Source organism: Bremia lactucae, linkage group LG1 (genome assembly GCF_004359215.1).
Source record: "Bremia lactucae strain SF5 linkage group LG1, whole genome shotgun sequence".
In the NCBI taxonomy this organism is placed as follows: Eukaryota; Oomycota; class Peronosporomycetes; order Peronosporales; family Peronosporaceae; genus Bremia; species Bremia lactucae.
Window position 1 is genome coordinate 11,508,738 of NC_090610.1, and position 25,161 is coordinate 11,533,898.

The 25,161-nt window shown below is 43.4% G+C and overlaps 6 protein-coding genes across 6 annotated transcripts; 4 read left to right on the forward strand and 2 right to left on the reverse strand.

The window, feature by feature from the left end:
- Positions 1-3,386: 3,386 nt before the first annotated feature.
- On the forward strand, positions 3,387-10,010 carry CCR75_001223 (uncharacterized protein; the record flags this gene model as incomplete). The annotated part of the gene is made up of 15 exons (XM_067959327.1): positions 3,387-5,157; positions 5,215-6,288; positions 6,353-6,626; positions 6,693-6,932; positions 6,997-7,049; positions 7,097-7,343; positions 7,407-7,736; positions 7,801-7,899; positions 7,962-8,124; positions 8,204-8,346; positions 8,416-9,056; positions 9,123-9,171; positions 9,244-9,324; positions 9,389-9,446; positions 9,733-10,010. The coding sequence occupies exons 3-15, from the start codon at positions 6,501-6,503 to the stop codon at positions 10,008-10,010; spliced, it is 2,508 nt and encodes an 835-aa protein (XP_067820346.1). The 5' UTR covers positions 3,387-5,157; positions 5,215-6,288; positions 6,353-6,500.
- Positions 4,870-5,476, reverse strand: CCR75_001224 (uncharacterized protein; the record flags this gene model as incomplete). The annotated part of the gene is made up of 4 exons (XM_067959328.1): positions 4,870-4,959; positions 5,008-5,115; positions 5,215-5,394; positions 5,429-5,476. The coding sequence occupies 4 exons, from the start codon at positions 5,474-5,476 to the stop codon at positions 4,870-4,872; spliced, it is 426 nt and encodes a 141-aa protein (XP_067820347.1).
- A 189-nt stretch (positions 10,011-10,199) lies between the features above and the next one.
- Positions 10,200-10,493, forward strand: CCR75_001225 (uncharacterized protein; the record flags this gene model as incomplete). Its single annotated transcript, XM_067959329.1, has 1 exon — positions 10,200-10,493. The coding sequence occupies one exon, from the start codon at positions 10,200-10,202 to the stop codon at positions 10,491-10,493; it is 294 nt and encodes a 97-aa protein (XP_067820348.1).
- Positions 10,494-11,618: 1,125 nt separating this feature from the next.
- CCR75_001226 (uncharacterized protein) lies at positions 11,619-14,162 on the forward strand (the record flags this gene model as incomplete). Its single annotated transcript, XM_067959330.1, has 10 exons — positions 11,619-11,888; positions 11,955-12,027; positions 12,099-12,184; positions 12,253-12,660; positions 12,741-12,824; positions 12,888-12,998; positions 13,060-13,344; positions 13,388-13,567; positions 13,635-13,693; positions 13,748-14,162. 10 exons carry the CDS (start codon positions 11,619-11,621, stop codon positions 13,860-13,862), a joined length of 1,671 nt encoding a protein of 556 aa, XP_067820349.1. The 3' UTR covers positions 13,863-14,162.
- CCR75_001227 (uncharacterized protein) lies at positions 14,147-18,821 on the reverse strand (the record flags this gene model as incomplete). The annotated part of the gene is made up of 13 exons (XM_067959331.1): positions 14,147-14,755; positions 14,820-14,878; positions 14,942-15,045; positions 15,115-15,234; positions 15,304-15,468; positions 15,532-15,691; positions 15,767-16,172; positions 16,240-16,671; positions 16,734-16,828; positions 16,905-16,994; positions 17,070-18,038; positions 18,113-18,460; positions 18,531-18,821. The coding sequence occupies 6 exons, from the start codon at positions 18,819-18,821 to the stop codon at positions 16,557-16,559; spliced, it is 1,908 nt and encodes a 635-aa protein (XP_067820350.1). The 3' UTR covers positions 14,147-14,755; positions 14,820-14,878; positions 14,942-15,045; positions 15,115-15,234; positions 15,304-15,468; positions 15,532-15,691; positions 15,767-16,172; positions 16,240-16,556.
- An 86-nt stretch (positions 18,822-18,907) lies between these two features.
- CCR75_001228 (uncharacterized protein) lies at positions 18,908-24,458 on the forward strand (the record flags this gene model as incomplete). Its single annotated transcript, XM_067959332.1, has 10 exons — positions 18,908-18,972; positions 19,047-19,086; positions 19,186-19,231; positions 19,297-19,370; positions 19,441-20,169; positions 20,235-21,383; positions 21,457-22,722; positions 22,793-23,251; positions 23,325-23,489; positions 23,542-24,458. 10 exons carry the CDS (start codon positions 18,908-18,910, stop codon positions 24,265-24,267), a joined length of 4,719 nt encoding a protein of 1,572 aa, XP_067820341.1. The 3' UTR covers positions 24,268-24,458.
- Positions 24,459-25,161: the final 703 nt, after the last annotated feature.

Below are 25,161 nucleotides of genomic sequence, written 5' to 3' on the forward strand. Positions count from 1 at the left end.
GGGCGTTAAAAGCCTCCAGCGAGCCAAATACATATGGTCGCTCAACTTGAGCCTAGTGCCCAAGTTTTGGCACGACCTACCAGATTAGTTTGAGCAAATGCGACTTGCATTTGCTTGTCGACGATGTGACGAGCCTTTATGGCATTGTCCAATTCGACGAACCACCTTAAAAGGGAGTCCTCTTTGAATCCAATACTGAGAGATGTCTATTTCTAAGGTTTCCAGATGACGCATGTGCGTCATCCCAGGTACAGGGGTCTGTATCTGTTGCAACCTAAACAGTTCTGCCTGTTGAGAGCCTTGCTGTTTAAGCAAGGCTACTTTCTCCTACGCCTCGTCAAGTTCATGTTGTATGAACTTGACGATGGCTGAATAGAGGGCATCTTTGTCCAGACCGGACAGCACGGCAGGATGGCATCATTCCCTACGGTCGAATCATTCGTTCGACCGCACTCCTTTCTATGTCACTTAAAAAGGAGTAGCTATCACGCGAAACGTGATGCGTATTTCCATTATCTTGTAACATGTCCATGTTAGATGATTGGAATTGTGGTCCTTAGACGGACTACGAAGTGCTACCAGGTGTAACGGGGCTCTGCCGACTTGTACTGCTTCAGTACACGTCCACTTCGCACTGCTTCAGTGCAAGTGGTGCCACACGTCACGTACTCTCTTGAAGAACTTGCTTTAAGGAGGGTTTAAAGTAAGCTGTATTTAATATAATTAAGTTTTTCTCTTTCTATCTATTTCCTCCTTGTTAGCTTGCAAGTAACACGATGCCCTCATCTTGTGATCGACGGCTAACTGCTAAACGAGCCTCTTCTAAGGATTCGTTGGTAGTATGGACGATATCTTCGAGTTGACGCATAGTAATATTATTAGTAGTAGTGTTAAAAAGTGGAAAGGGTATGGTACAGTAATATGGAATAGCATGAAGTGCAAGCTTTTCCATCGCGATCGTTCTGTCATGTAATCAAATCCAGGGGTATTCGCTCCAGCCAATTAAAGCTCGTTAATAAAGCCTAGGGATAATCCATTAATAACTTTGGGGTTCTGCATTGGGGGGGGAGCGAATAGCGAAAGCTGGGGGGCGGTTAGCGGAACCCTAAATATGTTATCTAAAGGGTAGATAATATTATTCGAATATTACTTGACATAGTAACATTCGAAAAGCTTATTCATTGGTAAATATAGGCTTTTATATATTCTTGCTCCGCGGTCCGGTCAGCACTGGACGCGCGCAAAGAGGGAGACAGATAAGACTTTATTACATGTTTTGTATTAGTATATAATTAAGTGAGTGGAGTTGGACCCGCTTCGATGGTGAAATCAAAGCTATTTGTCTGGAATGCTCATGTTCGGGGAATGCAACTCTGGCAGAACAGCAGCAGCAGCAGCGTAAACGCGTACGCGGAAGCCGTGGAACAGATTGTCAGTCCGCTTTAACAAGCCGCCGAATGAGAGGAAATGGAGACTTAGCTCACTAAGTTGTTGAGGCCTACAAACTTGAACATAATCACGAGCCGTTTGCGGATGCTGCCCTCAACAGCGACGAGCAACAAATATTGAACTACTGTTGGTCACGTCTGGCACCTTCCCGTATTGTTGCGCAAATGCGCAATGACAACAACATCACGATAACACCCCGTGGTGCATACACTTTTCGCGGCGCGGAAGTAGGCGCTAGTTGCGTGGTAGAACCCCACAGGCTGCCCTTCTCGATGACGGTCTTAAAATTGCAAGTGTTAGTGAGCCATGCCATACACAGTGTGATGCCGATAGGAGGCTGACTCATCTCTACATTGTATATCCACCAGCAAAAGAAATTTGCTGCAGTTTTAGCACCGGGGAGGTCTAATTGTTGGACTTAACGTACAGATTCAACCGTTTTGGTCTTCGACTCTTACATGTAGTAGGAGTCAGCGCCCAGCCAGACTTTAACGTTTGCCTACATCTTCATGGCTAGAGAAAGAGCCCAGGACTACTTTTGGGCAACACGCCTCTTGAAGCAGACGTTCGTGGACTTTTTGGTGTCTTCATTGACAAGCCGAAATGCGGAGACCTTCCCGCGTCAAGTTATGACATACATAGCAGAGACATGGCTTGTTTACAAGGAGAAATTTGTGTCTGCTTTCTTGCGCTGCAAACTACATTTTTGTCATACAACAACATTACGTGTGGAAAGCGCGTACTCTGCAATGAAGAAATGGATTGCAGTATCCACAGCCGATCTGTTAACCGTCGACACAGCGTGCCGGCTGGCTTGCGATGGTGAACTTGCCGCCATCAGACTGCAATCCACCCGAGAGCGCACAACCACCAATCTACAGTTTGGTCAAGTCTTTTCCGGGGTAATGGGGATAGTCTTGGTAGCAGCGCTGAAGTCAGCCTTCCGGCAATTCAGAGATAAAGATGATGACGGCAGCTGCCAAGGCATGTTTTTCACAAACTTTGGTCATCCGTGCAAGCACATGTTCCGATCAAGAGCTGCCGCAACACCAGCTAGAGGCCTCGTTCGTGATGGTTTTGATTCTCATTGGTGGCTTGTTCAACCTTCTCGAGAAACAACAGCTGTACCATCACCACCATCATCAATCGATGAAACTTTACAACGGCTTCGCGAACAATATGAGGAGGGATCATTCTGTAACAGAATAGTGACCCTTGATCACCTAGTCACCGTCCCTGATAAGGTAGGCAGTCGAGGACCCCCCTTCAGGATCGACGCAGCGCAATCTGTCGCAATTTGAGGTAGTTGGGGCTTTCCTTCGACCACGAAGACGTTGTGGAAATTGTGGTCAAACGGGACATAACAGAAGAGGGTGCACTGAACCTGCTTCTACTAATGTCAATGCCGATCCATCTTCCACGGCGACCCAGATCTTCCACAGACGATCAACCTAGATGCTCTGGGTTTGCAGATGATTGGGAACACTTTTCTTTTCCTCCTGCTACTGATTTTGTTACTCATAGTATTGTATAACTGCTCCAGAACGATGTTTTCTATAATTGCTTCAAAACAATGTTTCTTCTTGTGATCGCCGTTAAAATTTAGCTTCCATACGTTAAGTTTGCAAGCTTCTGCCGTTTTCAGCTTCCATATGCATGCCTTTGCCATTTGGCCATATATATACGTCAGCCAGTCAAAATTCGTTTATTAAAATGCAGCCAATCATTGCTCAAGACTTAAGCTTTGGGGTTCTGTATTGGGGGGGGGCTGGTTAGCGAAAACTGGGGGGCGTGGTTAGCGAATCCCCATATTTACTAACCATTTAAGTGTTAATTTAATGTAACGATACTATCCGTTACACTCTCTCTTTGCGCGCGTCCAGTGCTGACTGGAGGCCTATATGTACCAACGAATAAGCTTTTCGATTGTTACTCTGTAAAGTAATGTTCCCATAATATTATATACCGCTAAAATAATATATTTATAAACAACCTTTAAGTGATAATTTAATGTAAAGATAACTCGGATTTGTACTTTCTCACTGCATACTCTGCTGCTTTTCCGGTGAGACCTTTCCGGTAAACGTCCATGTATCGTAAAGCTTTTCGTGAGTCAGGTTGATGGTTAAGGTTTGAAGCGGGTGAGTGGTTAGTGGTGATGACTGAGCCTGGGACGCATGTCATACAATGTACTCTGAGCCATTTATCAGGGCAAAGTTGTAAGGTCAAATGATCCAAAAATTGCCCACTTAAAATCTGGTTTGCTGGTTTTAAGTGTCATGCACTGGAACACATTTACGGTTTACTCCCCAGTACAGATGCTTTCAAGACCGAGTTTTTTTGTGCTCGACTGACGAGCATTAACTGCATTACCGTAGTCATCGCAATCACTATTACATTGTGTTGCGATCTCATCACCTCCAACACTGACAGCTCCAGTTGCTACTTTAGAGACGATGATAGGTATCAGACAGTCTGATGACGGCTTCGTGTTGTTGTCACAAACCGTCGTTATTGTCTATCCGATATCGTAACAACGACAAGAAGCCGTCATCTGTGACTATCCAAAAGCTTGTTTAACGAACAAGCACTCAGGCGTCCAATTAACCAGTGCCGCACTGTCATTCGAACAACTAGCCATATATTTCATAACCATGTCTTTTCTCTCTAGAGGTGCATTTCAAAACTACCACTTCGACGCTATCAAGCGCTTATCTGGCGCTATCAAGCGCTTATCTGACGCTATCAAGCGATCATCTGCTGTCATTAAAAATAATAAATCAGTGTCGAGCTTAGCGAAGCAATTCCAGGACAAGACCAACTTTACTAACACTTAAGATGAAGTAATGTGCCTTATGGAAGCAACCAAAGCTACGAAAGCAACTGTGATGGAGCGTCGTATGTTGAACTCTCTTGTCAGCTACGTCGAGCCCATTTAAAAACTTGAATCAGTCTATTGCTACCGGACTCCAACTGTAGTTAAAAAAATCCTGTGCTTGTTTCACCAATCGGATATATGACATATGGCAACATTATTCTTCTAACGTGGGCTCGTAAAATCTTTCAAATGCATGGGATGTCAGTTCGACGAGCCATTAAGTACTGAAGCCGAAGCAGATAGTGAGGTAGAAATTGAATCTGACTCTCAGACGTTTGATGGAGGCACGGCACAAGCCATAATTGTAAGTAAAACTTATCATCAAGCTTTTAAAAATGGCGAGTGCATTGCAGACGTTCTTTACAACAAAGAGAGCGATGGAGAAGCTCTGCTTAACAAGGACGCACCGTACGGACAACATGGCGAAAAGTTGCAGATATGATCCAAGTGGACGTCTGCAAGAGGGCATAGCTGCTACGCAATAATGCGAAGACACTGTCGTGGACGGCAAGCGGCGCAACGTAGCGGCAACGAAGAATGAGTTAAAGGATCGTAATGCTGCAGAGATTCATAGAAGCGAGGTAGCACTGGGGACTTGAGAAGTTTCCGACATGGATTTTGACTCGATTTGCCTGAAATATGAGTAATAAATGATACAGCTGTAATAACTGTTTACTTACGGCAGCATTATATATTTGGGGTTTACTTGGAGTTTTTTGCTGCTTGCGTTCCGTCTCTCGAGCGGCATCTTGCCGCTTCTTGAATGTGACCATTCGTCGCGAACCGGTCTTGCACTTTTCCAAATGGTTGTTTTACCGAGTCGCGTGCACCTACGGGAGCGTCATGGTCAACATGCAAAATCATTAAAATGCGCACATGATAAGTACCTGTTGTTTGCAGTGGACACAGCTTACAAAGACGCTATCCTGCTCTAAGTTGGGCGTGTCAATTGTGCGCTCGATGAAGTTTACATCGTAGAGATCTTCTAGCCTCATTCCATCCACTAATAGCTGTCGGTGCATCTGGTGAAGCCGCAGTGAAAGGGCGAGTTTGAGTAGGCTTTCTTTCTACATGAAAATAAAGCTATATTCCGAAGCACACATCCAAAGAGACATCGCCTAGTATAAAGCGATAAATCTGTTCCTCCATTGTCGAAGAAGTCGGATAATATCTGGACTATTTATATAGTATTTTATTTAGTATCGACATTTAACTTTTTTTGGCAGACAATGATTGAGGTGATCCTGAACGACCGCCTAGGCAAGAAAATTCGAGTCAAGTGCAACGAAGATGATACCGTCGGAGACCTTAAGAAGCTTGTGGCTGCGCAGGTGGGTACACGGCCCGAAAAAATTCGGATTCAGAAGTGGTACACCATTTACAAGGACCACATTACGCTCGAGGATTACGAAATTCACGATGGCATGGGTCTTGAGCTCTACTATACGTAACATTCAGCCATGTTGCAATGGCGCCAATTAAATTTGTAGCGCACAAGTCGGTCATTGTATGCAGAAACGACAGCTAAGAGTAACTACGACACTTAGCGGTTGTCAAATGCACCGGTAAGCTTTTTCACTCAGTATAATCACTGTTAAGCAAGCTTCAACATTTTTCGTTGCCCTTGATGCCGCATCATCGGACGAGGAGTTTACGACTTGAACCTATTTAGTATCGTACCTTTTAAGATTAATGAAGCATCGTGACAAATAAGCAATCGTCACCTATAGAATTTAGGCTGACATTTTATCCAATTGTGAGCCTGATTTCATACGAATCAGCCAATCCAGCACTGACGGAGGCGACTGTACGATCCGCTGTTGTTTTTCGTAGTACTCTAACGCACAGTACCGGTACAGCGAGTGAGGAACTCAAGCAGACACCACGGGAAAAGAGGGCAAGCAACGCATGCTACCAAAGCACTTTCTTTAAAGATTAACGGAACGTATCGGGTGCACAAGGTGATTTGCTACTTAAAAATGGGCAATTGCTAAAAAGTCTCACAGTAATGCTCTGCTTTGTCAGGTCTCGTAAGCCACCTGAATCAATTAACGCGAGATAGGCACTTTATTTCGGAAATAAATCGAAAAATCGATAGAATTCGAGGCGGCGGTTGCTGTCTGCGCATACGAACATCAGGATTCTGTGCTTTGCTCACACCAAGCGCAACGGCATGGAAATGCCGCGCACGTATGTGCGCACAGTTAAGGCTCAAGATCTTCGCTTTTGCCAGGTGGATGCTGTACTACACGACATTAAGACAAAGAATTCACCCACGTGGGTCGTCTTTACTTTTGCCGTGCGTTTTCTTGGTATATGGTAACTAGGCGTATAAATTATAACTCTATTACTTGGGTAAATGCAGGAACAGCGGGAAAAGCGAAACACACTAAAAGTTCTCGCTTCAGGACACGGAAATATCTCGGATCAGTCTCAGTGGCCATCCGAGCTCTTTTCGCCTACTTCGCTGTGCTATGGACTTACAAGTATCGATTGCTATGACGAGAACTCTGCACCAATTAACGTGCTGTCTTTCTGCTGGAAAGGACGCAACCTCCCTATCTATCTTCGAACGAAGTATGCTGAATTCAATCAAGTTATAAAGGTAAGTGCAAAATTTTAGGCAATGCGTGTTGGGCAGAAAAAGGATAATTTTTTTGCAACTAAAGAAACACATGGAAGCTGTCGCGCACGTGACATTACGCAATCCCGAGGAGCTTATGTACGAACATGAAGTTAGATGTCAAGCATGTTTACTTTTCTTTGAAGGCTAATCGCAAAAGGATTGATATCGCTTGACAGGGATGGCTCGGTATTCTTACAGACTCCACGACGGCGGCCGCGAAGCTCGTCAAGGCGATTTGTCACGAGCGACATTCAATTTACACCTGAGGTGACGGCTACGGTGCAAGATATTCGATCGGAACTCTCTCCTTTTAATTGGGCGGTTTGTGGGTATGATCACTCGGATTACGAAAGCTCAATTCGGAGAATGATTGTTGTGGAAAAGGGCATGGTTCGTTTATATTGGTAGGCGATAGTGATGTATAGATCTAATTTGTGGTTTGTGATCGCTCAGACTGGGTTGTATGCCTTGAAAGGAATTGGCGGTATTACCTCAGTACTGGAAGATGGAAGCACGATGTACATTTACTTGCGAGTGGATGTTCCACTACATCGTGGAACTGAGCGGATTGTGTCGAAATACGTTTTGGTAACGTGGCAAAGCGCAGAAAATAGCTTCAGTGGTGGGACTTCGGACGACGAAGTTGACCTATGGTTTGGACCTGGCTCGAACGGAGAGCGGTCCCCCCAGCGGCGAGACTCATTTGCATCGAGCTCAAAGCTTCAGCGAGCGGTGACTGCTCATGTTCATAGTAGCGAAATCTACCGCGTATTTCCACACCACGTACAAATAACATTTCACATTAAAGGGATGCTTCGTGAAATCTTATGACCTTTTCTGTATTTAGGTTCATTTCTTTGCTAGCACGCAGTCAGAAATTTCAGAAGAAGCTATTCGTGAGCGCATTAGACGGGCCGTGGACAATGACTGTTTATTACTTCGAGTCGTACGTGAACCAAAGAAGCTGTATCGGTAGAAATCAATGTATAATGACATTACATGCGCCAGGTCTGTGTCCAAGCATCAGGTGATACGCAAGCGCCGGTTTGCCTTGAGATCCCATTTGATGCCACAGTAGGTGTGCTTCGACAAGAAATCGCTTCGAACATTGGAATTCCGAAGGATCGTCAACGCATTGTATGGATTCGACAGACGGATGATCTTGCCAAAGGTGAGCCTCTATTACGCACGAGTGTACTTCCTTAGGTGGGCTAGCATAATCTGTGATGCTTCTTTTATCTTTTGAGCAGACTCCCAACTTTCAACGGCACTTATGTTGGAGGACGAAAATGCAGGCATCCGAAAAGACATTGGGCTTGCCCATGGTGACAAGATTCATGTCGACGACAAGGATAATGGCAAAAATTCAGTGCTTGCAAAGCTGTTCGAGCAGGTACAACTTAGCCTGCGCATTTGCAAGCATGTGTGTCGCTTGTGTATTAAATATATCTTGTTGCGTTAGATCAATTCTGGCGCTGCTGCAGTAAGTCTTTCAGCTGAGCGACGACATGAAGTGCAACGAGGAGTAGAAGCTCGTGAAGCCGAGTTGAGGAAAATTTTGACTATGACGCATTATTTAATTCGGCGGAAGGCTGGCGAAGGTCTTAAGCCTCTTAAGCGCATGGTAGATGTCGTTGAAGAAGTTGTTGCCAAAACAAAAGATCATGACTCGCTTTCCCCGACTGGTAATCACAAGGTCGTTCATCGTGCGGATTCGTCGGCCTCTTTGACTGGATCGATTTCGGAGAAACTTGCGAAAGAAGACGTATCAGCTTTACAGGAGCATGCGCGCGTACTTGAGTCTCAGAATCAGTATCTGGAGATTCCGTACGAAAGTATACACATTCTTAGCGGCAAAGAAAACGAATTGGGATGTGGGAAAGCCGCTACTGTTTACCGTGGACTTTGGATGAATCGTAATAATGCTGCTGAAGTAGCCGTGAAGTCCTTTCGCTATGCACGGTTAACTGATAAAATACTAGGCGATTACCGACAAGAAGTTGCTTTACTTCGGAAATTGAAGCATCCAAATATCGTGTTATTTATTGGAGCATGTACGGATCCAAAGCTGATGATTCTTACAGAGTATTGTTCTCGCAAAAGGTACGTGAAAGTTGATATCTTTCTCTGTTAACCAGTCATACTTATTCTTACATGTTATTTAAATAGCTTATTCGAAGTGATTCACAGCAACAATTTCAAGACGATTCCTTGGAAGGTGCGAGTTTTTCTCAATATTGTTTTTTTTTGCGTGGAATGCCTCTGACGGTTGCCCTGTTTGTGTATACAGTTTAAATTGCGAATGATGCTTGATGCTGCAAGAGGAATTCAATACCTTCACTCTATGCGCATCATCCATCGCGACATCAAGGTACAATAAGCGCTTGATTTGTTTTTAAATATTAAAAATTTGTTCACCTATTTTTGTAAAATAGTCCCACAACTTCTTAGTCGATGATGACTGGCGAGTCAAGGTGGCAGATTTTGGCATTAGTAAGGTGCTCGATTCTGACACTGCATTTACACAATGTGGTACTACAGGATGGCAAGTACAGGAACATGATGTGTTATCGCTGATTTTCGTTTATGGCTTACTTGGGCTACTAAATATGACAGGGTTGCTCCAGAAGTTCTTTTGGATGAAGACCTGGGCTACTCTTTTAAGGCCGATAATTGGAGGTAATTTATCGCTGCTGTTTTTTTCATCGTCTACGATACTTTTTTAATGCACTACTACGTTTAACCTCTAGCTTTGCCATTGTTATGTGGGAAATGATAGCCGGCGGTCTACAAAATCCATTTATTGGGATGGCCCCTATAAAGTTTTATAATAAAACAATCAATGCCGGTATCCGTCCTCCGATTCCTAAAGGTATGGACAGCGGGTACATAAATCTCATTATTGAGTGCTGGAAGTCGGACGCGGCGGACCGACCTTCCTTCGACGTAATCGTGTCTCGACTGGAGCAGATGCTACTAGATCTAGGCGCCAGTATCGACCTCCCGCCAACATTCCAAGGTGGTTATCACCAGGCCAAAATCGCACCAAATTCGTAAATTGTTGTCAGGCTGTGCAGACAGGCCATTGCTTGTTAATTTTGAGAGACGACTCGTGCGGACTTTCCTGTCTTCTATTTTATTGTAGCAATTTAAACAAGCAAACCCACGATGTTAAAATAATAGTGTAGTGTTCTATGCGTTCAACTTCTCCTTACAGTCGATTGGCTAAAAAGTGATTCTACTGGCATGATTTTGGCGATGTTCCGTGCGCTTGCACAAGAGCTTTTAGCGTTGTTCGGCTTCCTATGCTTCTTATTTTACATCTTGCTTCCGGTGCTAATCTTCGTTTTGCGCTCTGTGGCTATTGATATGCCTTGCGAGTGGCGAAAGTGGCAGCTCCATCGCGCTCAACAACACGAGCTGCGGCGGCTGCGGCGCCGAATCGAAATCTTGACTCGACGAAAGCAAGCGGTGGGCAAATTACTTAAAAATATCGACTATGAAGGCGTCTTGATTCTGATAGCGATTATATCGTGCTAGGAAGAGCAAGACTTTTAAGTTGTTCGTTACACCAGTATATGAAGGCAAACAAAAGACAAAACGAAAGCAGATATTTACAAGTAGTTTGATGTTTGATGTCTGGTGTGAAGGCTTGGATCCCAGCGTTCGAGCAAAATGGATTTTCAAATGCTATTCGCGCGTGCTTCAGGTGATAGCGATTAGCCCAAAGATTACCGTTTTTTTTTTTTTTTTGGTACAATAGAGTATTATAAGCAGCACTACATTCAGCCCGCATGCGTGAAAGTGGGGGATTTTCAGGTGAAGACGCGTCAATAGCCACTATGGCTTGATAAAAATCATGTCTTAAGACAATATTAATATTACAAGATCACTCTAGATCTCCGATCAATAACGGTAGGGTCATACGCTTATGTCTGCTCAAATATAATGACCAAGATGCATTCATCAAAGGCCAATCTAAAGTTATCTCCCGCTCGCACAGGCAAAAGTAATCCTGCGATCTTGGTCATTAATTTGCATTTGTTCGGATGATGGTGAGCCAGTTGCTGGAGACAAAAAGGGTAAACGCAACCCTGTACTTAGTTGTTGGACAAACACTGGGTTGCCTCACATTTTGCCGGTTCCTTGGCATATATACGAGACCAACTGCGGGGCCTTGCATTTGTTGCAGAGCATGGAAGCTCAACATCAATGGTGGACTATTTGCCAGAAAACAGTCTTTTCAGATCCGAGGCTTGTGCTTGTGGCTATGTATGGCCTAGGGCTCCTCATTGTAGATGGCGAACGTCCTGGCTATCATACTCGTCTTAAGGTATTAGAAGAAATGTGCCGCTTTTCCTAACAGATAAAAGTTTGCAGAATGTCTAAAAAAAAATCCTTGCGCTATAATTCTTGACGAATCTTCCGACCTAGTGGATCTTGCAAAACACCGCTTTAAACAAGCGGGCTTTTGATACAGTCTTTAACAAAATCTCAGAGCTTGTAAACATTAGAGCGAAAGCGAGAAAAGATCCATCATTAATTGTAAGAAATACGAAAGGGAATATTATGGTTCAAAAACTTTCTTTCTTTGGACTTCGTTATCCCGATTTATGTCATATCTATCTTTATTTACGTTAGACAATTTCCATTTTCAAGAAAAAAATGTTGCTTGATCCATTTTATATGAGGATTCAAATGCAGCTCTCTCGCCTGCAGAGCCGCGTCCTGTTGTGGCCGAAGGCTCTGAATCTGCGACGGTGCACTAAAAGTGTCTCTGAACGAAAAGCTAGCGATTTTGCTGTGCGAGTGCGTTACGCCCCGAGCCCTACGGGCTACCTACATTTGGGCGGCCTGCGCACGGCGCTATTCAATTATCTTTTTGCCAAAAGAACCGGCGGGCAATTCATATTGCGCATTGAAGACACCGATAAAGTTCGTAACCGTTCCTCAGTCTATCGTATCTTTGTAAGCACGAGCTGATTGTCCGATCGCATACAGACACGTCAGGTGGAAGGATCTGTGGAAGCACTCGTGAAGAGCCTCAAGTGGTGTGGAATTGAGGAAGATGAGGGTTTGTATAAATATGCGCTACGCATCTTTGATACCGAGTCTTGTGATTTTAAATATATTGTTGCAATTAAGGTCCCAATGCTGGTGGCCCATACGGTCCATACATTCAGTCCCGGCGACTTGCGATTTACAAAGAAGCGGCCGAGAAGCTAGTTCAGGTGTGAAATTACGTTATTATTTTTCTTACCGTAAAGAAAAATGTATACTACGACATAATTGCTTGTAGAGTGGTCACGCCTACCGTTGCTTCTGTTCAAATGAACGTTTGCAGAAGTTGCGGGACTCGCAGACGTGCCAAGGCAAGGCAACGATGTACGACCGGGCATGTCACGGCTTGGACGAAAAGGAGGTGAATGCGCGCGTGGCTCGCAAAGTACCACACACAATTCGACTAAAAGTACCAGAGGGTAAGACAATTGTCAAAGATTTGCTGCGTGGATACGTCCAATTCGACCACGCCGGTATTGACGACCAAGTTCTTATGAAAAGTGACGGTTATCCGACCTACCACCTCGCCAATGTGATAGACGATCACGCCATGCGCATTTCTCATATCATTCGTGGTGAGGAATGGTTGCCTTCAACACCGAAGCACGTAATCTTATATAAGGCAATGGGTTTTAAGGTCCCAACTGTACGAAGCTGTTGCGTTCGATGAAGGTTGCAAAGACGCGGGGTCATTAATCATTTTTTATTTGCATTACGTTTTTGAAGTGGGCACATTTGGGCCTTTTATTGAATGAAGACCGCTCGAAGTTGTCTAAGCGTCAGGGAGATGTCGCTGTCGAGGATTTTAGGGTATGGGGGTGTTTTCTCTTTCAATAATGGTGTTTTTAAGTTTTTTGTACAATGCACTTACAGGATAAGGGATTTCTTTCAAGCAGCATAGTAAACTTTGTCGCTCTGTTAGGTTGGAACCCTGCTAATGGAAGTAATCAGGAAATATTTCAGATGCAGGAACTCATGAATCATGTATGAAATTCAATTGGGGATCTTCTGAATTTCGAAGGACTCATTTAAATATTAAACTTAGTTCTCCATCGATCACGTGAACAAGGCAGGCTCGGTTGTAAATACCGATCGTCTTCGCTGGATAAATTCACGCCATATACGGGCGCTCTTTGCCGTGGAACCTTTAACCGAAAATCATAAGTTAGCTGTCGTAAACGATGTGCTGCCGATGATTTCTTCTTCTCTCAAAGCTGCAGGCAGGTCACTTACTTCAGCTGACCTTGTCGAGAAATTTGGTGTGAGCTATATTTGGGAAGCACTGAGCTTGATGAAGGTATCAGCAAGCTTGATTAACGATGACACATTGGTGTCTCTTTAAAAGGCGCTATTGTGTTTATTTGCTTCCTCAGGAACGTGTCAGCGCACTGCCTGAGTTCGGACCATTATGTATATCGTTTTTTGCAGAACCTGATCTCAATTCGTTGGATGCTCAAGAGATGAAAGCCAAGTATATTGACGAGGGCACGGCTGAGCTTGTAGCAGAAATTCATGCAAATCTTTGCAGCCTTTCAGATCAAGACTTTACACCGGTGCGTCAATATCCTTCCATTTTGCTTTAGGCTGTATCTTTTAAATTTGAAAATCACATTCGTGCAGAATATCATAACAAAAAGCATCAAAGCCATTGCAAAGAAACGAAACTTGGGACTTAAAAAGTGCGATTTAATGCTAAAATTATCTGCTACACCTTTAACAGTTGCTGCATGTAGGATGCTTATGCCAATTCGTTACTACCTGACTGGTATGGACGTCGGTGCCAGTCTTGGAGATACGATTACGCTGCTAGGTCGTGAGACGGTGCTGAGGCGCTTAAAGCTGAAGTAGGCTTTTGATTAGCTGACAGACTTGTGCATTCAGCAAAATATTTTATGTATAGAATTTTGTGTAATTTGCTTCAGCAACTGCCATGTACTAACTATTTCGTCTTGAAGGCTTTCACGATATTGCCACCTCTCCTAGTTGGTTACACCGATTTTCCCTTCAATTGAATGGTTAGCTTTTTTTTTAATCATTTACACGAATTGGTGCACAGGACAAGTCCACCTCCTCATTATACTATGGAGGATTTGTCGGCCCCGGGTATCAAACCCGGGACCTCCCGGTACTGAAGTGAGTGGCGCACCACTACACCACTAGGATCGATTGCCACCTTCCTAGTCAGTGTATAGAGCCTGTTTTTAAGTCAATTTTTGAGACAGGTCTTACATTTCTAGTGTAGTCGCAATAATGTTTTGCTCTCAATAATTGCCGCTGCATTTTTTTCTGCCATTATAGTCTATCTGCAAACTTTATCAAAATTTTAGGTTTTTCTCGAGCAACGGCTGAATATCGTGGTTTTACATAGCTGTTAAAGTATGCTCACAGGTCACGGCTGCCCTGTGGAGCCATCTAGAAATTCTAGGTGCGAAGCTGTAGGCGTAAGATGCCACTTTTCGTGAACAAAATGTTCATTCCAAAATTTGGTAAGATGACGCAAACCCGAATCGCACAGGATTGTCACAATGGTGTGGCCCGGACCGAGCTTTCGTGCGGCACGTACAGCAGCAACGCAGTTAAGTGCGCTAGAGCTGCCTACAAAAATGCCCTCCTCGCGCAATAGGAAGCGGGACATTTCAACAATTTCTTGGTCTGTCACTTTAAATGCGTCGTCAATTTTGGCTAGCATAAAGTTTTCAGTCAAGCGGTCGATGCCAACACCTTCTACGATGCTGTCATACCTTAAATAGGTAATTAAAATGTCAAGTCATTTAGAAATCGCATTGCATCACTGGCTCAATGTACCTGTGTCGTCGCAATTTGGTCTCAGCCTGCTCGGCAGCGTAGCAAACATTGCTTCGAACCTGAGAATTAATTAGGATGAAGAGACCATACGTAGATAATAGTTGCAACAACAACTTAGTCACCTTATTGTACAAGCTAGAACCTTGAGGATCAGCAAGAAACACTTGCACATTTGGATTCTGTTTTTTTAAATACGTCGACGTCCCTGCGATGGTGCCTCCCGTACCTACAAGCCAATGGCAATCGGAACTAATAGGACGCTTTGAAAAATTCAATACAGCGCTGTGAGACCCACCAGCACCCATCACAAATGCATCTATTGATCCATGAGTCTGGCGCCAAATTTCAGGGCCAGTTGTGGCGTAGTGACTGTCGAAATTAGTCGTATTTTCAAATTGATTGGCAAAATACCCTCCTGCGAATATCAAATCCGACCTTTTCGTTCCTCACTTATATCTTAAGCACTTTGACAAATTTGAATTACCTTCGGTTTTGAGTTCCAAACGTTTGGCTACGTTCACATAGTGCTTAGCGCTTACGATAGATGCAGGCCTTACAAACACGACCTCAGCACCAAACAGCTCCAACAAATGACTTTTTTCCTTTGCTTGATCATCCGGCATTACAATGATGCATCTATATTTGCGAGCTGTGCAAATACAATGCGTTACGATGTCTCAAATTCCTATAAGCCTTTCGAATCGAATACAACCTCGCGCCAAGAGAGACAAACTGATGCCCGTGCTACCCGAAGTACCCTCAATAATGGTCCCTCCCTGCTTGAGAAGCCCTTGACGCTCGGCCTTTTCCACTATTTCTTTTGCAACTCGATCTTTAGAGCTACCTCCTGGGTTCAAAAATTCTGCTTTGCCCTATTAGTCGACGGCATTGCCAAAACCAAGTTCACGATGAATAAGACAGAAGAATATCATAAAGCTTATATTTACCAGAATTTGGCACCCTGTGGCCTTAGACAAACTGGTTAGCTCTACGAGTGGTGTGTTGCCAATCAATCCAGAAAATCCGGTAGGATACATCTCTTTTTGAGACTTCTTCTTAAATAATCTGCACCAAGACGATCCACTGCTAATCACTAGCTCCCCCATTTTCCACAAAGATAAAGTTGCCATCGCCGCGCACAAACTCCATCGCCAGAGCGGCACACTCCAGGTTTCCATCGTTGCAAAATATCACCACAGATTGTTGTCTATTGTTTTAATTTTTGTTTCCTTAAAGAATTTTAGCCAATCGAATAATTACTGAAGCAGCTAATTGACTCTTTCGCAAAGTTTGGCAATAGCTGATTGCAATCCAATACATTGCTTCACGTCCAGCCCCATTGCCGCTAATTCTCTATGCATTTATTAAGCTAAGATCAGCGTTATTGTTTTAAAAATATCATTCAGCTGAGGCGACATACCGCTGCACTTCTTCGAGGTCGAGCAATAACTGCAAACGCATCTTTTCCGTGTCAGAGACCGCGCTGTTATCAATGTCGGAGCTGGGACCAGAACGTCGCTGCAACTTTCGGCTCTTCAGTGACTGCTCGAGCTCCCATGCAGACTTTAACAATTCAATTGACATAGTTAAGTATACATCGGAGACTTCGTCAACGATAGCTTGAAGCAATTGCTGCCTTTTGTTTGCATCGAAGTAAACGTCCCACTTCTTTATGAATTCTTGAATCGGTCTAGGGGGTACGGCCATGGTGTTTTTTTGACATGTCAATAGAATTCATTAACAATGAAAAGCAAAAACAAAAGTATTCATGTACCGGACTATGTTTGGCACATATGTCGACCGAGTTGAAGGCGAAGGTTTATTGGTCATTTGATACTGTCCCTTTACAGTCCTGCCAGAATGAAAAAATCAGCAATAACGCAACCTTATTTCTTCTCACACCTTTCAACATACCGGATTGCAGGAAGAACCTTTTTACAATCCGCAGATACCATTGTCACAGCTACAGACCAGCAGTTGACTTCTAGCTCGGCCAGTGATGCTAATGGCTTGAATGAACAGTAAAACAGAAATCTTCAGTTTGGAAGCAAACAGAAACGAATCTTTCAAATCAAGACTCGACACCTCCTGGTATAGTCCAGCCACGAAGTCTTGGCAATCGTCTGCAAAGCCATCGACGCGGCTTGTCACGATTGGTAGGAGATCGACGGAAATCTTAAAATGGCAATATGCAGCAATTAGCATCGTACACATCAATTGATTAAATTCTTAAACCTTTCTGTATAGCACGTGGAAATCACTTGCAGCATACAATAAATTTTCATCGGACGATAAAATATCAGGCGGAACGTTGGCGTAATCTACCTTGGACCCACTTTTGATCAGTGCGACTGTGCTCAGCAACGGTTCCTTCCAAAAGTCAATATAATATGCTAGAAGCTGGACACACAGTTTGCATAAGTTTGGAAGCAGCGGGGCGAGAAAAATTTGATCACTCCAACAATGTTGCATTGCTTGCCACAGGCGCCTTGAGCTTTCATAAGCCAGCGTCGACTTGTCCACTGAGCTTGAAATACTGCTTGTTGTGTCTAATGACTTATTACCTTTGAGATTAAAAGGCTCTGAAAAGCTAGAAGCCAGAATCGAAGCTTGAAGTTGAAAGTAAATATCGATATTCCACTTTTCTTTAAATTCTACAACACTCTCGTGCGACCGGAAACGTGACTTCATATTTTCGCTTTTGCAGAAGCGCTCTTCAATATTTCTAAGAAAGCGCATGCTTATTGTATAACTTTGGTGAAAACGTTTTGGATCAGCGGCCTGAAAAATAATTTCGTGCTTTGACGACAAAAGCTTTTGAATAGGTTTCCAAATTGCGTTTCCGAGAATGTCCACCGAGCACTTACTCTCCCCTTGACAAATTGATAGCGCAAGTACTGCTTCAAATTTGCTCGTTATGAATTCCAAAATGGACTCATAAATCTGAGATAGACCCTCGCATGAGCCACGATTGCGGCCGTCCAGCGTTCCGCGCGTCAGTTTTTCCTCAGCGAAAGGTTGCACGAGGAGTCGACAAAACATTTCTTCGGGAATATGACTCTTGTTAATAAGCACATAAGCTCGCAGCAAATAATTTACAGCCTCTGCATTAATAGTGTGATCTCGAGTATAAAACGTGTCGGGGATGATTTCAGTTGCAAATTCAGTCTCCAGTCGATGCAGAAGCGCTTCTTCAACAGCGAAAAGCCGTTTTTTCTCCTACCCCAACGCATTTTTGTTCGTCACATACCATACCATACCATACCAAGCTATATACAAAGTGAATCTACTACCTGATTCGTGCCCAAGTGCGCAGCTTTCATAAACTCGAGATCCAACTGAACAAAAATTTGAGCCGCGCGCTCCAATTTTGCGCAGCCCTCAACTGCATTCGTGGAAGAAATTGTCTTTTTAATGCGCTCAAAATTTTCAAATTCTTCATCACCACTATCTTCGAGATCTGCACTTATACAATGGTTCAGCTCGACTTTGTCACTAGTCATTGGCAGCTCAGCGTCCAGCAAGTCTTCCAGCAGTAGCAGCTTCTGCGAGATCCAAATACTAATCTTCAAGCTTTTTTCCTGCTGCTGCAACTCATCCGCCATAAGCAGCTGCTTCTGGATTTTGCTATTCAACGCGCTCTACACACTCAACCCAAGCTTCATCAGTGTATAGAGTTCTATTATTTTCTATGTCGAAAAGATCATGTACCATTGTATGCTGTACATTATCCACACGCTCAATCATTTCCAGAATAGGTGCGCGCACGCTCGAGACAGCTTCGTCCACGCCCTTGAGTTTGGATGAGAGCTGCAAAAATTCGGCGTAGTCCTGATTGATAATAGCCACAAGTTGATTCTCCAGAGCTGCCTGAAAGTGCTTTAGATCCTGGTGGATGGTTTCCATAGAGCTGCGTGCACGACAACTCTCCAGGAAGGATCCCACTTCGAACACCTCCTCCGAGAAAGCCTCCTCATTGAAGCAGTACTTGCCCAGCACCATGTTATTGTCCGTATTTTGGGAATTTTAAATAAGTACCCATTTACCCAAATTTCAAGTGCGTTACGGCAAGATATCCTTACGCAAAGATGGCGGACGCAGAGCGTCACTTGCAGTCAGCGCCACATCAGCGTCTTGATCTTGACCCTTCGCGGTAAAAAAGGATTGCGGCAAAACACTTGATTGTAACTACGTGTCTGATATGTGGATGGGTTCTGATGCATTAAGCTTGACGACATTCCCTGTGCCCGGATTCTTGGCATCTATCGTTCAGGCATGATACTTTACTGTCGTCTTTAACCGCGCTATTGATCGATGCTGAAGTTTTTCAATACATCAGCTTAATAAGTCTTCTTTTGCGTGGCAGGAACCGGAAAGCGACGCTAGGAAGTCGGAGACTTCGAGATCTGCCGGTAACAATTTTTAAGTCGTCGAATGAATGCTCACTAATTTAGAAAAAAATCTGGGCTTTGCACAGTATCTATCGCAGACGCTCGCTGTCCCCCTTTGTCGACAAGTAATCAATACTGGATGCCGGACCACCTCTGTAAGGTAAGCAAAGAGTCAATTGTTGTCGACTGGCACAGTGAACTTCATAGCTCTAACTTACACGATATTTCAGGTATGTTACGATTGTTCGGCTGCGTTTTTTCTCTTCCGGAGACGCCATCATTGCCGATTATGCGGACAAATCTTCTGTCATGAGTGCAGTAATTATTTCATTGACGGAACCTTCCACGGGTTTCCGGGATACGTTCGGGTGTGCGCATTTTGTTTTGAGTTTGCAAATGCCGCTTTAAAGAATGAGATGAAGCCAAAGAAGCACCAGCGACTGTCGATAGAAAGCCCGAATGGAAATGAGACATCAAATGAATCGGTTTCTAGCCACCTTAACAAAGCCGCGCCTTATCAACACAATTGTGAAGTTGCGTTTACACGGCCATCACCGCTAATATTTGGATATTCAGAGAGTTTAAATGATAATTCATTGTTACTGTCACCAGTTGACTCAGATTTAAGAGATCAACCAGACGTAAAACAACATGAGGATTCAAGAATCATTACAATCGATTCAGCCAATTCAGTTGAGACATCGGAGAGCTTGATAATGAAGCGGAATAATTGCCCTCAAGCACGTACAAGAAAAAGACATTATAGCGCAGAACTTCTTAAGATTATTGAGTGCGGTGGGTTAATGGAGAATAAGGCGATTGCTCAAATTAAAGGAAATGAAGAATTGCCTCATGAAATTAAGAAGTTGTCTGTTTCTGAAAAGATACAAAAGGAAAACGCTGCTTGCCTGCGCACTAAGGCTCAATCGCGAAGAGAAGCCGCATTGGATAAATGCATGGTACGATACATTTCAATTTATGTAGCGAGTGCGTAGGCTTACTTTGCAAAATTCGATGGATGCAGCAAAACGCCCATGAGCAGGTTCGCGACGGTATCAAACGATCGATCTCAAATATAGCAAGCAGCTTGCCAGACTCTGAAGTTGTTGATCTGAATCAACTTGCATTGACTCTGGAAGATATAACTTCTGTCGTAATAGGTCATTTACTCTTCAGCATGAATTTTCGATCGCCGAATGGTTTTAATTACTCGAACCTCGTCAAAATTAAAAGCATTGCTATTCCTGCAAGTTACCAGGCTATTAAAAAAAAGCCGATGTACGATTTCAAATGGCTAGCCGGAACTGTCTGCCACAAGCACTTGAGCCACAAGCAAATGGCTAAACAGGTTGTTAATCCTCGCATTCTCCTTTTTGCCTGCGGAATAAGCTACGACCGCTCAAGCGGCGCTGGGAAGATGAGCTCCCTTGATACGCTGCTGGAGCAAGAAAAAAGTTACATGGCCATATTGGTCGATAAAATATCGGCTTTGGAGCCAGATTTGATTTTTGTGGAGAAGACTGTTTCGCGGTATGCCCGGGAGCTCCTATGTGAGCGCCGAATATCAATTGTGCTTAACGTCAAGAGCGAATTACTATACCGTATTGCACGTCATATTGGAGCTGACGTGTTAACATCGGTGGATCATGTGGACAAAGCCATTCCTGCTCATGTAACTGGCCGCTGCCGCTCTTTTCGAGTCAAGTCAATCCCTGTCGAATCCGGTATTGAGGTCTTGCCAGTGGAAAAATTAATAAAAAAAGCATCTGTGATTTTAAGCCGTGTACGTTCTGATACGTACTTGTACCTTGATGGATGCGATCCGCTAAATGGTTGCACTGTTCTCATAACTGGTCCGTTAAAGCCATCACTGCGAGTATTAAAGCGGCTGACACGTTTAGTGCTATTGATGGCATATCGTTTGGTCTTGGAAGCTAACGTCCTGTCTCACTTAAGCTTAAACTCCAGAAAACAATCGAATTACATTGAGGAACAACGCACAACTTGGTGCACAACATCAACCCAGCGCATACTTGATCGTGGAAGTACCAATCCTCGTTTTCATCAATGCGCCGAACCTAAGCATCTTTGTATTGTAATCGGTTCCGATGACGACGTAACATTCGGTAACTTCCTCAATCAAGAATTGGCAGCTCTTTCCCTTAAGTGTCAGGTATGTCATTCTGAAATGGAAGTTACTTTACATCAATTGACAAACAAGGGGATTACTTATATGCTTTGTGCAGAATATAAATTGTAATTCTTTGATGGCTGATCACGCCCATTCATTTAGCTGCCGGTCCGGAACTATTAAAATATCTTTTGAAGAATTGCCGGACATTGTCAAACTATCCTCACCCAATTCGGTTAGTCAACTGAAAGGTGCTGGATTAATGGACAAATCGTTTGGCTTTGAACAAGATCTTAATTTGCGAGCAAACATTACACCAGATTTCTTGGCTCAAACGTCCTTGCGCAGAACAGAAACGCCAAGTTCGACAGAAAACGAATATCCACAAGTTCTATTTTGGCGATGGTGTCGCGAATGCGAAAAGGTGTTAACACCAATTATTCCGCTGGAGAAGTATATCTACAAGTATTCGTTTGCCCGATTTTTGGAAGTTCTTTTTACCGAGGCTGAAGGGAATTCATTGCCAACTTCACCGTCAGCTACGTGTACTCATACTATAAACTCACACGTATTTTTCTTCAACATCGGCAATTCTGTTGCTCGCTTTGAGTTCTTTCATAAGGTGTCCCTACGCCTTGCTTGTATCGATATAAAGTGCAGCGATAGCGCTCCCTCACGGGCAAAATTTGAGCGGGCAGTTGTTGAAAGTGAGGCAAGTGCGCGTCTTGCGAGCTTAAAGCGACAACTACAGTCACTAACCAAATCCTTTACGGAAAAAGTACAGGGAATCAATGGGGCTGTGAAGGCTTTTGAACAGACCAATATGACTCATTATTCCCCGCAACTTATTCTTGAAGTCATGTGCATATCCAAAATGGTGCGAAATGGTGACGCATTGTTTAGGTTTAAATTGAAGCAATTGGAAATCGAATTTGCGGGAAATTTAGGTGCCTGCGATGTCACCCAGCGTGCACTTTATTTGTTTGCTTGCAAATGGATCACTTGCTTGCTACGACTACGGAAGCTAATTAAGAAACACATTTTGATACAGGCAGCGCCACTTGCTCCAAAAAGTGCGTCTTTTACACTTGGAAGCAGTCTATTCCACCGTATGGCTGCTTTATCCTCAATGCAATCTCCGCGTACTGCAGGATTTTCGCCACCGGAGCTTGGCGCAACCGTAAGATATTATGGTGGAGATGAGATGATCGATCCTCCTTCTCGATGCAGGAGTAGTGTCGCTCTGGGCTCTCTACCCAAGCTGGAGGCATCAACACGAAATGCAACTAGATCTTCTTTAACTCTTGCAAATGTCGAATCGTCAAAAAGACCAGTAATTCCATTTTTTAGTAGTAAGCACGGTTATGCCGACGAAATTGAGGTACGTAACCTTCAAAGTATTCTCCTTAATCATTATAAAAAGCAGACGTAATCGAAGTTTTTCTTAAAAGCTACGTTCAACTTGGAATGAGGCGCTTCAAGATTTAAATCGCATTCTTGGGCGATCAGATCCAGAAAAGGGCTTAACGATAGGTCTCCCTGACGCGTTGACAGCAGGGCATCCAAGCCTTCCTTGCCGATCAAAAACTCAAGTAGTGCTCGTAAATGAGACACAGCCGATTACATACGTCGCGTATGCACTATCGACGGATTCTTACGAAGAAGAGCTTGACGGCTGGAAACTTCGTGTCCACAACGACGCAGTTAAGTCGGTAGCTGCCCAGATACAAATATTCGATGGAACGAGCACAAATTGGTCGCGTGCCGCTTTGGAAACAACGCTTAATACACCTTTTAGCTTCACAGCAGTGGAAATGCCGCTTCACGTGTCACTTCTTGCTGGCAAAACATCGTCAACAGCGTCATGCGTATGCTGGGAAATGTCAATGATAGCATACTACCCACTTCAGGTAAGCAATACAATGCTTATAAATCTTGATTGGAATTTATTTGATTTGGCGATGACACTTGTATGGTAAATAGTTCGAAGTTTTGCGTGAATTATTTTTCGGGAAATCGCAAAGCTACATTTTCTCGATATCACACGTTGCTCAATGGGACGCAAGTGGTGGCAAATCGGGTGCCTCATTTTTTCGAACACTTGATGATCGCTTCATCATCAAACACATTTCATCGAAAGAAATGCAGGTATTCAATTTATGAATCTAGCTGTTTTAATTAAATGCTAATCATATTACAGAGCTTTTTGGGATGCCTTCCGGCATATTTCTGCTATATGGCGAGCGTTTTCTTTGATGGCAGAGCCAGCCTTTTATCAAAAACATTTGGACTATACCAGACGACGATTGTCCGAAAGGATACCGGCCAGAGAATGGTGCAGTATATATGCGTTACTGAAAATGCTTTTTACCGAAAACAGATTACGCAAAGATATGACTTGAAGGGAAGCTCTCGTAATCGTTTCGTCAAGCCACTAGCAAATTTGAAGGTTCAGCAAAACGTTGTCGGGCCACTAGCAAATTTGGAGATTCAGCAAAACGTTGTCGGGGACCGCGTTCTTCTAGACGGCAATTTTCTAGAGTTTACGAAAGGCTTCCCTCTGGGCGTACTTGCAGAGCACCATCAATATATTTCAAAGGCTGTGGAAAATGATACTACGTTTTTGTGCTCAATTAATATCGTGGACTATTCGATGATTTTGGGACTGAGCTTTCGAGAGGGCGACACTGACAAGATACAAGAGGCACCGTCGGAAATGACCATTGGTATAATTGACTACCTGCGTCAATTCGATTTGATAAAGCGGGTGGAGAGTGTTAGCAAGTCTGTTGGAATGATTGCTGGACAATCTTCTCCTACAATCATTGAATCGGGTCTTTATGGTAAACGGTTTAAAGACGCCATGCATCGATATTTTATGCCAGTCTCTTCAATAACGTCCGGTAAAAATGAGGATATTTTATGAATTCTAGGCAACATTTTTCCACCATGCATCCTTAATATTTGATGATGGTTCCATGTGCTTGGCACGTAAGCTGGTGCCTAATGAAAGATTGCAGCTGTATCGAGAAAAGTGAACTGCATTTGTATGAAGGAGTGATCTACTTTATATCGGGCAATTTTAATCAAAATATACATAGTAAATGACGCAATGTTTATAGCTTTAATTTATAACTTTCGTTCTTGTGTCTATCTGATATAAATGGGTTAGTTAAAAATAATCTTAACTGAGATTTCAAGTTATCAACAATTCATAGACAATGGAGAAAAGCAAGTGCTTTGGCATCATTGTGAAGACATTCAGACTTTCACTCTACTTATCAGCTGTAATATGTTTTAAGATGGCCCGACTTAAAGCGGTTGGAACGTTTCAAGTCCGTTTACCTTTGGGATTCGTACTCAGCCTGCTCCACCCCAGAATATAAATCCAGCACCACCACATGATATGTAGTCCTATTCTATCAACTCTTCTGTGTGTGAACTATTCACTCCACAAGTTCAAGTACAATTTAAAATCTGAGTTTGCAAGCGTATGAACTGCTCGCTCGTATCACTTTTTGATCACATGGACTTCGATTGTTAGAATCGGTTGCGGTGAATTAGACGCTTCGTGTAACGGGGTGTGTCGTTACATAAAATCAACACTTAAAGGTTGTTAATAAATATATTATCTAAAAGGTAGATAATATTTGAAGAATATTAGTTTATATCGTAATGTTCAGAATTCTTATCCATAAATAGGTATAGACCATTATATCTATTTATTCCGCAGACTAATCAGCTGTAGATGTAAACAAAAGAGAGAGACAGATAAGATAAGATTTCAGTTGCATGTTTAGTATTAGTTATAATTAAGTTA